This window comes from Bubalus kerabau, chromosome 3 (assembly GCF_029407905.1).
Source record: "Bubalus kerabau isolate K-KA32 ecotype Philippines breed swamp buffalo chromosome 3, PCC_UOA_SB_1v2, whole genome shotgun sequence".
In the NCBI taxonomy this organism is placed as follows: domain Eukaryota; kingdom Metazoa; phylum Chordata; class Mammalia; order Artiodactyla; family Bovidae; genus Bubalus; species Bubalus kerabau.
In genome coordinates, this window is record NC_073626.1 from 169729263 (window position 1) to 169746386 (window position 17124).

Consider the following 17124-nt stretch of genomic DNA (forward strand, 5'->3'; position numbering starts at 1 on the left):
GTGGGCGCATGGATAACAGCCTCCCACGTGTAGCAGTGGTTCTCAGCCAGGTGGATTTCACCTCCCTCTACCATGACTCCACATTTAGCAACCTCAGGGAATTTTCGGTTGCCACAGCAACACGGCATGGGGTGGGGAGGTCATTCTGGCATCTAGTGGATGAAGGCCAGAGATGATGTTCAATATCCTATAAGGCACAGGGCAGCCTCCACACCAAGAAATCATCTAGTCCAAAATGCCAACAGAGGCATAGCGGAGAAACCCTGCTATAGAGTGTACAGCCCCGGCAAGTGTTCCTGACTCAAAGAGGGAGCTTACTGTGTTCGGGATCCAAATGGAAATCCCGTGTGGCTGAGTAGATTAGGATGAAGTGAGAGAGGCAGCCTGGGCTAGACGGATGGAGAGCTGTTTAGGATACAGGGTGATGAACTCTGAATTATCCCCAAAGCATTGGGCAGCTCTTGAACCCCTTCAGGCAGGGGGAGGAAGGCAACCCAACTAATGCGCTTTGCCTGCAAGTGCGGCCGCAGTAACTCCTCCCGGCCAGCAGAGGGCGCGAGCCGACACTTGGCCTCCGGCCGCCCGGGGCGGGCCCCTTCTTGCCGTCCCCGCTTCCTCGTGTTTTCCCCTCAGGAGAAGTCGGGAAGGCGGCGGCGGCGGTTGTCCCACGACCGTCGGGCCGGTTAGCGTGGCCCGTCAGCCCGCGCTCCGCAGCGTGTCCGCCTCGCGCTCAGCCCGGTCGAGTCGAGCCGCAGCTGCCCGGGTCCGGCGCGGGCGGCGCGCGCTGACGGAGGGCGGCGGCCGCGGCCAGGGCGGCCGGTGGGACCGCGGGGTCCCCGGCGCAGCGCCGCCCGGCTCCCGGCCCTGCCGGCCTCCTCGCTCGGCGCCGCGGCCATGGCGGCCAGCGCGAAGCGGAAGCAGGAGGAGAAGCACTTGAAGATGCTGCGGGACATGACCGGCCTCCCGCACAACCGAAAGTGCTTCGACTGCGACCAGCGCGGCCCCACCTACGTGAACATGACGGTCGGCTCCTTCGTCTGTACCTCCTGCTCCGGCAGTCTGTGAGTGCGGGGCGGCCGGGCGGGAGGCCGGCCCTTCCTCTGGCGCGGGGAGCGGTTGGCCGCGCGGGGGGCCTCACGCGGCTCGGGGCCATGGGCCGGGATGCGCTGGGCCCGCGAGGCCGGGGATACGTTTTTGGTTTTCGCCGGGCGAGGCTCCAGGCCCGGCGCGGGGGTGGGTAGCCTTGGTGGCTGGGGCGTGGGCGGGGTCGGGGTCGGGAGAGGGTGCCGGGGGTGAGCATCTCTGGTCCCCGCGGAGCCGGCGCCTGCCCGCCTCCCTCGGGCCTCCGCTAGCCCGGGAGCGCAGACCCGATGGAGCTGCAGTGGGAGGACGGGAGGAGGCTGGGAGGGCCTCGCGGGTCCTTTGTGTACCCCGCCTCTCGGCCGGGGCGCGGCGGTCCCTAGCGAGGCACCTGCTGGGCCCCCGGTAGAGGGGTGGTGGGTAAGGCTGGGGTGGAGGGAGAGCAGGGGCGCTTAGCATGTTTGTTTGTTTTTTTTTTCTCTCGGATCCAGAGTTCCTAGGACACTGAGAAAACCAGCACTTAGAAATAGTAGCGGGGTTAAAATGTTTTGATGGCAGAGATGGGAATCCCAAGGGAAAAGTTGAGGGGAGGGGAGGGGGTCCCCGTTTAATTGCGGGAGAGGGAGGCAGAGAAAGCAGGCGTGAGATTGTGGGACTTCAGCTTTATGACCCAAAGAGAGTCTTGAAGAGTTGGGGTAAAGTTTTAAATGGAAGTAAGGGACTGACTAGGAGCTGTGTCATTGTCCATATGGTGGTGGTGTTATCTGTAAGATTTCTCCGTCAATACCCAAGTGTCCTGGCGTGTACACAGAAACGAGAAGAGATGGAAAGACAGTATTGTTTCAGGAAAAGGGAGACTGCCGTCTTGAATTACTGGAATGGTTTGCATTTGTTCCTCTTTTCTTCATTAAGCTGTTTTTTTCTATTAAGATGTTTGTTGCTGAGATTGAAGGGTTTTTTTTTTTTGAGAGTTTACAGTTGATTTTGGAACTAAGTTGTTTTTATACACTAAATTATCTTGTAGTAAGTTACCAACGAAGAGGTGATTACTAAATGGTCTTAAAACCTTTGTTGTATCAAACATCTACTTAAATTCTTTCTCTTGTTCCATTCTTTGAAATCAATTATTTGGTTTCCCCCTTCCCCTCCAGAAACTTTGTAAGATTAATCTTGAGGCAAAATGTATATAATATATGAGAAAACTTGATTTTTTTTTTTTTTTGGAAAATGTAAGGCATGCCCAGTTATGTACAATTTTTCATCTTCCTAAGTTGGGTAAAGATGCATCATTAGTCTCCCATGATGATTATTTCTTTAACATATTTATTGAGTGCCTACTAGGTTCTCTCTAAAGCCTTGGGAGTGCTGATGAATAGAGCAAGGTCTTTTGTTCTCTTGGTGCTTACATTCTTGTTGGGGAGATGGTAACATAGTAAGTAATCAAATGAGAAAAATGTCAGGGGCAAGAGTGCACTGAAATAGTAAGATAGGAGGAGAGACCTCTGAGAAGTCACTTTTAGATTGTAGGATCAAGAAAGCACTCTGAGAAGTTGATAATTAGTGATGTTGTTGAATTACAACAGAATCCTAGATCTGGGTAGTGTTTAGGAGATAGTCTGGTTCATTCTTTACGTTTACAAATAAAAACTTTGTGGGCAACTTTGGTTTTAAAACAACGAAGGCTATAGTCCAGTTTGTTTTGAGGGTAGTACTTGACTTTTTGCATAGTAAGTAGGCTGTGTTTTTACTTAACACAAGGTCCTTTAATACATTTAAAGTATTTTATTTGAAAAAATGTCCAGTCTCATCACTTCATGGCAAATAAATGGGGAAAAACAGGAAACAGTGGCAGATTTTATTTTCTTGGACTCCAAAATCACTGCGGACAGTGACTGCAGCCATAAAATTAAAAGATGCTTGCTCCTTGGAAGAAAAGCTCTGACAAACCTAGACGGCGTATAAAAAAGCAGAGACATCTCTTTGCAGACCAAGGTCCGTATAGTCAAAGCTATGGTTTTCCCAGTAGTCATATAGGCATATGAGAGTTGGACCATAAAGAATTGATGCTTTATGAAGCATTGATGAAGACTTGATGCTTTCAAATTGTGGTGCTGGAGAAGACTCTTGAGAACCCCTTGGACAGCAGGGAGATCAAACTAGTCCATCCTAAAGGATATCAACCCTGAATATTCATTGGAAGGACTGTTGCTGAAGCCCTAATAACTTTGGCCACCTGATGCGAAGAGCCGACTCATTGGAAAAGACCCCGATGCTGGGAAAGATTGAGGGCCGCAGGAGAAGGCAACAGAGAATGTGAGGTTGGATGGCGTCATCGACTCAATGGACATGGGTTTGAGTAAACTCTAGGAGAGAGTGAAGGACAGGGAAGCCTGGTGTGCTGCAGTCCACAGGATCACAGAGTCAGATATGACTTAGGGACTGAACAACAACAATGTATATATTTACTCTTCTGGATTTCTGACTTTTCTGTGTATCTGTTTATAAGTATGAATTTATTGCCGCAAATGTGTAATATGAAGAATTATTTACAAGTTTCTTCCTAGAGTGTTTGCATTTCAGAAACATTATATATGAGAGGCTATCTCATTATACATGCCAGTTGTTCACTTTAATGGAATTTAATGTGTAACAGATAGGACTCTGTATCTATTTAGTTGTAAGTCTGCAAATATTTATTGCTTGGCCTGTTTCGTGTACTATGGGAGGCACTGGTCCTGTTGGGATCCCACTGTATTTCAGGTGCTTACATTCTCAGTATGGAAACAGTTACAATATATTGTAATTTCATTTCTTTGAATGAGCTATCCACAAAATACGTAAATGAATAGGGAAAGCTTCACAGAAGACTTAATGGCTGAGTGAAGACCTTTAAAGATAAGGGCCACATGGCAGTGGCTTCATATAGTGAAAGAACAAATACTAATGCTTATGAACTGGATAAACTTGGTTTTGAATCCTGGCTCCACTTATTAGCTATGTAGTATTGAGAATGTCATTCAGCCTCTATGAGTGTGAATTTTCTCACATTTGAAAGGCAAGGATGAGGTTTACCTTATGCATTTTGGATGTAGGTTAGTTTTCAATATTAGAGATATTGTATGTCTGACATCTCACATGACTCCTGGGATATATATTAATAATAGCTGCCCAGTAGGTGAGAAGCATTATTAACGAAGGGGACAGGACATTCCATGAGTAGGGAACAATATATGAAAGATGATAAAATGAGAAGCACCTTTATAAAAAAATTTATCAGTTTGGATTCTTTAGATTTAAATCAGTGTGACTGAAGTTGGTTTAAGAATATGAAGGAAATGTATTGTTTGTCTTAAAATGAGACTTTATGCTCTGATTTAATGATGTTGCCTAGATTTCCCTCATTCAAAGATGGCTGCTCCCAGCTGCCTTAATTTATATTACTGTTACAACTCTTCCAGAAATTCTACAATTCATTCTGGATTAGGTTAGGTCATATGATTGCATAGAACCAGTACCCTCATTGGATACGTTGTACGATGATATTATTGGAATAACAAAGATCCCAAATAGAATTCCCAAATCAGAAATGTGGGATCCTTGTGGAGGAAAGACTGGATCCCAGATGAAACATCTACTCAGAAATTCTGGAAGAACAATAATTCCTGAGGATTTTTTCTTTGAAAAGCAATAATATAGGAAAATACTTCAAGAATAATAGCTATTGAGTTTAATGATAATTATGTCTTTGATATTTAGATGACATGCTGTAATTGAAAGTATGAATTATGAAGTCAGATTTTGACTCTACCACTAGCTTTGTGACTTGAAAGTGAAAGTTGCTTAGTTGTGTCCAACTCTGTGACCCCATGGAGTGACTATACAGTCCATGCAGTTCTCCAGGTCAGAATACTGGAGTGGGTAGCCTTTCCCTTCTCCAGGGGATCTTCCCAACCCAGGGATTGAACCCAGGTGTCCTGCATTGCAGGTGGATTCTTTACCAGCTGAGCCACAAGGGAAGCCCAAGAATACTGGAGTGGGTAGCCTATCCCTTCTCCAGCAGGTCTTTCTGACCCAAGAATTGAACTGGGGTCTCCTGCATTGCAGGTGGATTCTTTACCAACTGAGCTATTAGGAAAGCCCAGCTTTGTGACTTAGGGCAAAGTATTAAGCAAAGGCAAAGTATTGAGCAAGACCACTATGTGTGGGTTGGCCTGGATCCATCCCCTCAGCTTCTTTGTTTGTGAGAAGAGGATGATAAGATATACCTTAAGTTTGTTCAAAGGATTAAATGGTGCACTTCATTGAATATTAATTGAGCATATATTATTTTTGAGCATGGAGCTAAGCAGGGAATATACATACATGAATTGAGGCATGTTAGCTGCCTTTCAGAAACCTTGATGTGCCTAGAAAATGCTGATACATAATAAATGGTATCTGCTATTATAAGTTAAATAGACAGGGTGACAGTATACAGCCTTGACGTACTCCTTTTCCTATTTGGAACCAGTCTGTTGTTCCATGTCCAGTTCTAACTGTTGCTTCCTGACCTGCATACAAATGTCTCAAGAGGCAGATCAGGTGGTCTGGTATTCCCATCTCTTTCAGAATTTTCCACAGTTTATTGTGATCCACACAGTCAAAGGCTTTGGCGTAGTCAATAAAGCAGAAATAGATGCTTTTCTGGAACTCTCTTGCTTTTTCCATGATCCAGCGGATGTTGGCAATTTGATCTCTGGTTCCTCTGCCTTTTCTAAAACCAGGAAGTTCAACATCAGGAAGTTCACGGTTCACATATTGCTGAAGCCTGGCTTGGAGAATTTTAAGCATTACTTTACTAGCGTGTGAGATGAGTGCAATTGTGCGGTAGTTTGAGCATTCTTTGGCATTGCCTTTCTTTGGGATTGGAATGAAAACTGACTGACTGGTTTTTCCTGTGGTCATGTATGGATGTGAGAGTTGGACTGTGAAGAAGGCTGAGCACTGAAGAATTGATGCTTTTGAACCGTGGTGTTGGAGAAGACTCTTGAGAGTCCCTTGGACTGCAAGGAGATCCAACCAGTCCATTCTGAAGGAGATCAGCCCTGGGATTTCTTTGGAAGGAATGATGCTAAAGCTGAAACTCCAGTACTTTGGCCACCTCATGCGAAGAGTTGACTCATCAGAAAAGACCCTGATGCTGGGAGGGATTGGGGGCAAGAGGAGAAGGGGATGACAGAGGATGAGATGGGCTGGATGGCATCACTGACTTGATGGACATGAGTCTGAATGAACTCCGGGAGTTGGTGATGGACAGGGAGGCCTGGCGTGCTGCGATTCATGGGGTTGCAAAGAGTCGGACACGACTGAGTGACTGATCTGATCTGATCTGCTATTATGAATTTTAAGATAGTCACATGCCTTTTTATTATTTAGCAGTATCTTTGTTAAATAAATTGAACAAGTATGTTGTTAATATTACTAGACTCAGAGCTGGTCTTTTATTTCCTTTTTTTTTTTTTTTTTTCAGATGATTGCACTCTGTGCTTGTATGATGTTTATTTAAAATATGTAAATGAATTAAGATTGTGAAACTTTAAAATAGACTTCAGATTTATGTATATTAAACTGTCACTGAGGTAGAAAGGGGGTGTTCTAACAGATTGATTTGTCATTCTTGCTGCTGCTATCTATGGAACTATTCAGACTTATAAATGGCATTCCATTATAGCCAGCATAAAATATCGCCTTCATGTTAACGAACTTATAGTTGATGAAAAGACTAGGTTTAGACCAAATTATTTATTTTGCGGAGATTGTTAGCATTAATTAATTGGCAAATAATGTAAGAATTGTTCTATACTTAAAAAATGATTCATTTAGTTTGCAGAGAGAGTTTAGATAAAAATCAAAAATAACATTTGAGAAACATCTAGTCCAGCTGCTTAATACCAGCCCTTTTATGTAGACAGTGCATTTAAACTTGGATTTCACAGGTAGATAAATGTAAACAGATAGTAACTTATACTCAATTTTGTGTGCGTTTTGAGTCTTAAGATGAATCTTTATTAATAAGAATTTTTACTTTAAAATTAAAGTTGGGCAATTGAAAAGAGGCATTTGTTTTTATATATTCACTAGCATTTGAGTAGATTGAATCAAATACCCTTTGGACGTCAGTGTATAATATTCAGAACCTCATGGATGTCACAAGTGGCAGTTTACATCTTTGATTCCCTTTTCACTTTTTTTGGTACACTAGCAGTACTCTTACCTGAAAAATCCCATGGACCAAGGAGCCTGGTGGGCTGCAGTCCATGGGGTCACTAAGAGTCGGACACGACTGAGCGACTTCCCTTTCACTTTTCACTTTCATGCACTGGAGGAGGAAGTGGCAACCCACTCCAGTGTTCTTGCCTGGAGAATCCCAGGGATGGCGGAGCCTGGTGGGCTGCTGTCTGTGGGGTCGCACAGGGTTGGACGCGACTGAAGTGACTTAGCAGCAGCGGCAGCATGGGTACATTCAGTGAAAATATTTTGGCAGTGTAGTACAATTTCAGTTTAAGTGGGAAAGCTATTTTGATAACTTTTTCAATTGTGAAGGGCAGAGGTTTTTTTTAAGTAAATATTCATTAAGTCCAGGCACTAGTACATGTATCCAGGGGATACAAAAATTAAAGTATTTAAATGAAAAATAAGATAATAATTACTAGCAACAATTACTAAGTACTCGTGTCAGGTATTATTCTAGTAACAGTCATAAAGAAAAGTAGTGTAATCCTTAACAACTTTAAATTGTGAAGTTAGCTTACACTCTAATGCTTATTGTAAATTGTTGTGAATTCTGTATTTGGGGGATTTAAATGGTGGATTTTACTTCATTGGATATTAAAGGGCAGGACAGGTAGTTTATTAATGTATTGTGTATTTTTGTGTTTTATAGTTATGTCATGCTTTTCTTTAAGTTGTAGTTTTAGCTAGCTTCAAATGTCTGCTCTTTGAATTTCTTCAGAAACTATTGTTATGTGTTGTGAGTGTGATGGGTTATGGTGCGATTGGTTCTGATATTAATTCTTTTGAATTTGGCACATCTGTCCTGTCAGGAATTAATTACTTTGCTATTTTCTGTGTTTGAACTGTAATTAAAACCCCTCATCCCATGTGTTCAGGATTGATAGTGGTTAGATTTATCCAAAAAGGCAGTGAAAAAAGACAGTGATAGTCATTAGGTTTATCAAGAAAGTCAATCATTAAAAAACATACACACAGATAAAATTTAGGTTTTTGAATTTTAGCATATAATTGTTAATTTGCCAGAGCGTTATGTAACACCTAGGACTTTTTGAATATGGTTCCACTGATGAGATTTTTGTCCCCTTTGATACAATTTAGACTCACTTCGTGTTATAAAAGATTTTTATAATTTTAAGCTACTTTTAAAGCAGTTTGAGTGCTGAATTGTTCTAGATCTCTTTTCAGTTTAGATGTTTTACATTTCTTGTCTACAGTTGAGTAACAGCTTTTCATAGTGACTATTTGGTGGAGTTTTTAAAATACTTCATTTTCATGGAAACAGTTCTTACTCAAGTGATTGTTTTATATAATGTTTAATTAAACTATATATCTATCAAATAGAGCTTCCCTGTTGGACCAACCACCTGCCAATGCAGAAGATTCGGATTCTTTATCTGGGTGGGAAGATCTGGAGAAGGAAATGGCAACCCACTCCATATATTCTTGCCTGAGAAATCAGTGCACAGAAGGAGCCTGGCAGAAGAGCCTGGACAGAAGGTGCATGGGTTCTCAGAGTTGGAGATGACTTAGCAACTGAACAACAACAAAAACCTGCCAAATACTATACCAAGTAAATATGGTTTAGTAGTATATGAAACGACTCTAGATAAGCATAAAACTCAGTTGAAAGGAACAAGAGATAGGACCTTCTAGCATGAATGTTCATTGTGGAATAGGCGTTTGCTGTAGGTTTTTTAGCAGGAAAGATAAACGTGGATTATTCAGCAAACTGATCGAGAGAGACTCTTCTTAAGTGTTGTGAGTACCTCCTGTCTTGATGTCCTTTAGAACCCAAGGGATGGTGACATCATTTGACCTTAACTTGCTACCACGGCATTTTTAAATTGTTTGTCTGTGTTCTTCTTTCATTAGTCTGTGAATTTGGTTCAGTGTGCTTGTAAGCACTTGGACCTTTAATCAGTGGTTGTATCATTTATCTAATTAAATTTATATTAAAAATTTAAATATTAGTTGTTTTACAAATAAAAAGAATTAAAGCATTCTTTTAAGGAACTTGCTGACCTTTGGACCTCAATTTAAATATTTTGCCTCTTTAGAAACTTCTGTATCTAGTTTCAGTACAGTCTTTGGAAAATAAGCAAATACCCAAAGTGATAATTTTCTGTCTTTTCTGTACAACATGTATAATGCTTACATTCTTAAGAAGCTTCTGTGGAGGTATTCAGTACTACGTGCCATTAGCTTGTTTTTTTCCCCACTCAGTAATGCATTTCCCAGTCCACCTGGTCAAATCAATCGTTGTCTAGGATTGATACACCTTGGATTCCTCTAATGTATGTAAAAAAGATAAATCGTTCATAACTTTGGGTACTTTGTTTAATAGGTTCCTCCAGACATCCTTTTCAGCCTCACTCATGAGAGCTGTTGCCCTAAAAACACCTGCTTGGACATGATTAGAATGAAATTTAATAACTTAGAGTAGAGGAGGTGTGGGAACCTTATTTGAATTGTTCTATATATGGGGAATGAATTTTTTGTTTTTATTTGTTTGTTTGTTTTTAAGTTAGAATGTGCTTTTCCAAAGACTCCTGTGTAAGACATGGTCTCCTTTTGATTGGTATCATAACTGTCTTTTACAGGGAAGGAAGTTGTAATTACTCTCTGCTTTTATTCTAGTTACTTAGCTTAAGAGATGAATTAACAAACTGGAGCATGGTGTAAGAAAATTGGTTAGGATGATAAGGAGGTTTGAAATTCTGAATGAGCAGAATAGCTCCAGGGACCAGAAGTATATTAGCTTAAAGAAGAAAAAACTAGAGAGTGGGGTTACGGAGCTGTACATGTGGTCACTATCTTTGAGTAATTTAAGGCCTTTATGCAGAAGAGCTTCCCTGATACCTCAGTTGGTAAAGAATCTGCCTGCAATGCAGGAGATCCTGGTTTGATTCCTGGGTTGGGAATATCCGCTGGAGAAAGGATAGGCTACCCACTCCTATATTCTTGGGCCTCTGTTGTGACTCAGCTGATAAAGAATCCTCCTGCAATGCCAGACACCTGGGTTCTATCCCTGGTTTGGAAAGATCCCCTGGAGAAGGGAAAAGCTGCCCACTCCAGTATTCTAACTTGGAGAATTCCATGGACTGTATAGTCCATGGGGTCGCAAAGAGTTGGACAGGGCTGAGTCACTTTCACTTTTTGTGCAGAAAAGGTAATAGGTTTTATTCTGTAGGTCAGTACAGTTCAGTCACTCAGTCATGTCTGACTCTGCGACCCCATGAACCGCAGCACACCAGGCCTCCCTGTCCATGACCAACTCCTGGAGTTTACTCAAACTCATGTCTGTTGAGTCAGTGATGCCATCCAACCATTCTCACCCTCTGTCGTCCCCTTCTCCTCCTGCTCTCAATGTTTCCCAGCGTCAGGAGCTTTTTAAATGAGTCAGCTCTTCACATCAGGTGGCCAAAGTATTGGAGTTTCAGCTTCAACATCAGTCCTTCCAGTGAACACCCAGGACTGATCTCCTTTAGAATGGACTGGTTGGATTTCCTTGCAGTCCAAGGGACTCTCAAAAGTCTTCTCCAACACCACAGTTCAAAAGCATCAATTCTTCGGCGCTCAGCTTTCTTTACAGTCCAACTCTCACATCCATACGTGACCACTGGGAAAACCATAGCCTTGACTAGACGGACCTTTGTTGCCAAAGTAATGTCTCTGCTTTTTAATATGCTGTCTAGGTTCTGTAGAGGGAGATGCAAGACCAGGTACGGAAGTCATAGTGAAACATACATGTTTAGGAAAAGAAGAGGGATTTTTCTTGTAGTGTCAGATTATAAAAATTCTTATTCTTGCCCCATTTTTGCGTTAAATTTTGCAAGATCTTTGATGGGGAAAGTAAGAAAGTCAGCAGAACTAATAATGTGGGAAGATGGGAAAACTTCCTCATTTCTCTCTTCAAGCCTTTATCTCTTAATGAATATTGGTGGCTCTGACTTGGAACATTTGTGTTCAGAGGTACTTCTATAAAGAAATTGCTGATGTCTAGTAGAGTCTTGATATTTTTGAAATATGAGAAATTTGAAATTTAAAAAAATTCCTCATATTTTCTAGAAATGTTTTTTCTTCAGTTAAAGAATACAGCGTGTGTATGTGTCAAATTTCATTTTGAAGGGAAAGAGCCATTTATTTTCCATATTTTCTGTTTACTTTTTAATTTAATTTTAATTTAAAAAATACTTGCACATAGTTTAAAAAGGCTTATGATGAGCAACAGCAGTCACTTCTTCCCTTTCCCCATTTCTGTTTATCATGGACAGTCTGTTCCCTTCTCTTTTTGCCTTTGTATTTCTAACTAACGGGCTTATAGCTTTTTTTTCAACTTTGGCTTCTCTGCTCTGCAAGAGTGAAGATAAGGCTTTGGCCCTCTTAACACTCCTCTCACTTTCCATGTGTACTCTGCATCTACTCCTTCGAATAGACTATCACAGTTTTGGTTAAATCACTGTTAAGTATTTACCTTATTGCATTATGTGGGTACTGTCTAAACTAAGTCATACAGTTTGTTACTATTATGTATGTACTGTCTCAGCTAAGTCCTACAGTATGTTACTGTTATGTACATACTGTCTCTGCTGCTGCTGCTAAGTCACTTCAGTTGTGTACAACTCTGTGCGACCCCATAGACGGCAGCCCACCAGGCTCCGCCATCCCTGGGATTCTCCAGGCAAGAACACTGGAGTGGGTTGCCATTTCCTTCAATGCATGAAAGTGAAAAGTGAAAGGGAAGTCACTCAGTCGTGTCCGACCTTCGCGACCTCATGGACTGCAGCCCACCTGGCTCCTCCGTCCATGGGATTTTCCAGATAAGAGTACTGGAGTGGGGTGCCATTGCCTTCTCCTACATACTGTCTCAGCTAAGTCCTATACTATGTTACTACTATGTTTTCTTTCTTATATAGACTTTTCTCTCTGAAGTTTATAATTGTCTAGGTTTCTTCATTTGCTTTGTTTTCCATGTGGATTTCATTAATATTTCCTCACATAAAATGATCTCTGGCTGCGATATGCACCTTTTTTATAGTTTGATCAGATGTGTCAGATGCTGGGTGCTTCTGTCATTTTGATCTGAAAATAATGTGCTCTAGAGCGACTTCCCTTTCACTTTTCACTTTCATGCATTGGAGAAGGAAATGGCAACCCACTCCAGTGTTCTTGCCTGGAGAATCCCAGGGATGGGGGAGCCTCATGGGCTGCCGTCTTTGGGGTTGCACAGAGTCGGACACGACTGAAGCAACTTAGCAGCAGCAGGCCTGCTGTGCAGCTGTTGACTTTGGACTTTCTTCTTCTACCTTAGTTCTGGAAATTCCCATCATGCCTAACCTGTGTTGAAACCTCTTTTTCCAGGATCCCCACATTTCCATTAGCCTCTTGATTAAAGGTTAATGGGAGATCATTTTTGATATCTGCATTGCTGAAAATGTCTTATTCTGCCCTCATGTTAAAATTAATACTTTGTCTACATTCACAAGGTGAAAAAACCCTTGGAGTTTTTAAGACATTGCTTCGTTGTCTTTAAACCTTCAGTATTGCTGTTGAGAAGTTTGATGCTATTCTTACTAGTCATTCTCTGTGCCCCATTTTCCACTCCCTCTTTGGGAGTATATATGATCTTTCTAGTTCATAGATTTTTTTTTCTCCAGTCTTCTTTTTGGTGAATAAAAAAAGTCTGTCATTCTGAGTACCAGGTTGAGGGAGGGGACTGGGGACATAGAATCTATTATTGTTCAGTGTGTAGTCTCAGATAAGTCTCCAAGTTTTGGCATAATACCCAGTAGCAGTCCTCAGCTGTGCCCCAGTGTATTTGGTATAGGCTCTCCAGATTAAATAAGCAGTTAGAAAGCATCACTGACTCAATGGACATGAAATTTGAGCAAACTCCAAGAGATAGGGGAGGATGGAGGAACCTGGTGTGCCGCAGACTACGGGGTCGCCAAGAGTCAGACACCATTTAGCGACTGAACTACAACCACCAGCATTGCAGATTAAAATTTCCTACCTAGCATTTGGTATGTGTGTGTGCTCAGTTGCTTCGGTTGTGTCTGACTCTTTGAGATCTTATAAACTGTAGCTTGCCAGGCTCCTCTGTCCATAGGATTCTCCAGGCAAGAATCCTGGAGTGGGTTGCCATTCCCTTCTCCAGGGGATCTTCCTGACCCAGGGATCAAACCTGGATCTCCTGCATTGCAGGCAGATTCTTATCAGCTGAGCCACTGGGGAGCAGTCTTTTGGAAGTAGGGAAATTGGAAATCTAATTTTGAGCCTGCATAAATCCCCCAACTTGTGGCTTGATTGCTTTTGTGACTCTTAGGGATTCTGTGGTGGGAGTCATCTTCTAGTTGGCTTCTCCCACCTCTACAGGAGCTTCGTTTTAGCTTTCTTTACTCTGCATAGTTGGTTACTGCTGGTATTGTATTTTCTGTATTTTTGCTATGCCTTTGGGTTCCCTCCTTGTTCTCTATTCCTCTCTTTGTGGAAGAATGACTTTTTATTCCTTTGCTATCTTTTCAGTAGGGTTTAGAGAGGTAGTAAAGACATTCTTGGGTTTTGTCCACTGTTAACAGGAATGCATTAGTTAGGTTTAAATTGTTACCTGAGTATTATTTTTTTAGGTTCTTGCCCTAAATGTTACAAGGACCTAGCAGTGTAGTGTTGCTGGCTTTTAAAAATAAAAACTCCAAATAGAAATTATGGTTTGCACCATGGGGGTGTGTGTGTGTGTATTTTAAAGTTGAGTTCTGGATAAACTAATATCTGGACTATCTAATATATACAGATCTTGGTATCAAAAGTCTGTAGATTTTTGGTAACTTGTTAAAGGCATCTTCTATTTGTTATAGATTTTAAATGTATAATTTACATAATACAGAACATTTATATACAATATTTTTACTCCGTAAGATCGGGATAGATTTAAATGTCAAATTGGCGTTCTTAATGCCAACATTAGCAAACCACTTAAATTTCCACAGCCTATTAAAATATTTGAACCAGCTTTTCCTCCAGCAGGAGAAAAGCAGTGAATAAAACTAGCTAAATGAGCTTTCTTACTTATTCATCCAGCACACATTGTTTTTTGAGTTGAACAAATGGCTATTTGCAAGATTGTTTGAGGCATAGTTAAGAGTAACATACTGGTGGACATATGGAATGAGTCACACCATCTGGTTGCAGTCATACCTGGGTGGTGGTCCTTAAAACTGAAACTTCTGGGGATCTGCATATGACTTAATTATGCTACAAAAACATATTGGGCTCTACCAGTAGATGACTTTGAAACTTCTTGAAGCCAATTAAGTGGCAAACATGCTTTCAAAATATCAATACTGCTGTTATTAAATAGTCACTATTAATTTTTTTTTTTTTTTTTTTGCACTAAACTGGAGACTTAAAATGTGTATTTTAGGATCCAAAATGGGTGGTACTTCAGTATTGGTACTGTAAAAATGATGTGGTTTATTTGCGTAACACTTTGATCCAATAGTTATGACTAATGTCATTACAGTAAAGTGTTTTATAAACACTGGATTCACATGATAGCTAGACTTGGCTTAGCAAAAAACGGGGAAATGGCACCAGCTTTCAGGAGTGTATCCTGAAAATAACTAGATAAATGAATAATTCAGTTTTGGTTACTTCAGGATTTCATTCATTTAAATAAATAATCAGATTTGGTCGATGGAGAAGGAAAGGTGGTCTGCCAATGAAAAATTTTACTTTGTGTGAAAATTGTGGTTACTGTAGATAGTAACATGGACTCTTAAGTTGGTGCACATTAAAAGCAACTTTTTTGTTGTGTAGTTCTGGGAGTCTTAACATCTGTATAAATGCATGTAACTACCACCACAAGCAGAACATGGAATGGTGTGTGCATGCCCAGTTGTGACCTATGGACTGTAGCCCACCAGATTCCTCTGTCTGTGGGATTCTCCAGGAAAGAATACTAGAGTGGGCTGCCATGTCCTCTTCCAGGGGATCTTCCTGACTCAGGGATCAAACCTACGTCTCTTATGTCTCCTGCATTGGGAGGCAGATTCTTTACCGCTGCTGCTGCTGCTGCTAAGTTGCTTCAGTTGTGTCCGACTCTGTGCGACCCCAGAGACGGCAGCCCCCCAGGCTCCCCCATCCCCGGGATTCTCCAGGCAAGAACACTGGAGTGGGTTGCCATTTCCTTCTCCAGTGCATGAAAGTGAAAAGTGAAAGCGAAGTCGCTCAGTCGTGTCCGACTCTTAGCGACCCCATGGACTGCAGCCCACCAGGCTCCTCCGTCCATGGGATTTTCCAGGCAAGAGGACTGGAGTGGGTGCCATTGCCTTCTTTACCACTAGCACCACCCAAATAGTTGCTCGGCACATTGCAAATTCCAATTTTGCTTTTTTGAACTTCGTGGAATTGTTTTTGATCTGCAGTTGGTTGAGTACCTGGATGTAGAACCCAGGGACACAGAAGGCCAACTATATGTTTCTTTAGTGAAGATCTCCTGGGGGGTAAACGTCAGTTTTTAATCTGAAATTGTTATTTTGTCTTACACTTCAAAGATGTTTTTGCTGGATTCACAACTGTTAATTTTTAGTTTTTTAAAAACTTCCTAAAGACAATATTCCACTATTTTCTGGTTTTCAGTGAGAAGAAGTCTTTTCAGTCAGATTTCATTTCCTTTGTCTTTTCTTTCTGATGGATTTTAAGGTGTTCTCTTTTTCTTTGAAGTTTTACCCAAATGTTTCTAAGTATGACTTTTATTTGTGCTGATTTTCATAAGCTGTGCTTCCTATATTTGTAGATGTATGACTTTCATTGGATTGTAAAAATCTTAGCTATTATTAGCTCTTTAATATTGCTTGTCCTTCATTCTTTGAATTCTTTCTTGCAAAAGCAAGAATACTGATTACGCCTTGTAATAGTGTCCCCCACTCTTTTATTTTGTTTTTTTTATCCTTGTCTTTTCTATCTCCTTATGCATCTGTGCTGCCTTCTGGGCTATTTCTTCTGTTTTCTCATTCCCCAAATCTCTCTTCTGGTATGTTTAATTTGCTCTTTAACTAATTTGTTAAATTTTTGATTTCCACATTTATAAATTTTCATTTCTATAAGTTCTGACTTTTAGATTTACCAGTTTATTCTGATAATTTCATATTTCCTATTCATTTTTATTCCACCATTTAACATTTCCTATATACTATGTTTACTTTATATTTTGTATTTGATAAATCCAGTAACTAAAGTCATGGGAAGAGGGGGCATAAATCTGTGTTCTACTGTCTCAAGCTCAGTAATGATTTGCTCTTATGTAATGATTTTTATTGTAGTCTCATCTTTTATTGAACTTAATATTTCCAAATCCTCATAGCATAATTTGTAAATTATAAATGCATTTTTCTTGACAGGATTTGCATATTCTACTGCTGGGATCTAGGGATATTGCCACCCTGAAGCTTCTTAATTCTTCATCCAAAGTCTTGGGTTTAATAGGGATAGCTCAGGATTACCTCTCACGTTGTCTTAGCTATTGTTATATTTGCCTTCTGAGCAATACTGAATTTTTTGTATAGTGTAGGCCACTCTTCTAGTTTCAGTTCACTTTTACTTTTTATCTTTGTTTTTTTCTCTTGTAAAGGGGGAGTCCTTTGAGATTTATTAGAAGTGTTAACAACTAGGATTTTTCTAGAAATATTGGCAACTAGGGTTTTTCTTCTATTTTTTTTAGTAGTCTATAAAGTTATCATATTTTAGCAGAGGAAACTTTTCAAAAATGTCTGC

The 17124-nt window shown here is 41.0% G+C and overlaps 1 protein-coding gene across 7 annotated transcripts in view; it reads left to right on the forward strand.

Moving 5' to 3' along the window:
• The first annotated feature begins 633 nt into the window (after positions 1–633).
• Positions 634–17124, forward strand: part of AGFG1 (ArfGAP with FG repeats 1) — a 77658-nt gene continuing 61167 nt past the window's right edge. Inside the window, exon 1 of one of the 7 annotated variants that reach the window (XM_055573657.1) lies at positions 634–1061. In XM_055573657.1, the coding sequence (XP_055429632.1) occupies positions 895–1061 (167 nt within the window). In that variant the 5' untranslated portion in view covers positions 634–894. The remainder of the gene's footprint in view (positions 1062–17124) is intronic. The other 6 variants (XM_055573651.1, XM_055573655.1, XM_055573653.1 and 3 more) reach the window with 6 other exon arrangements.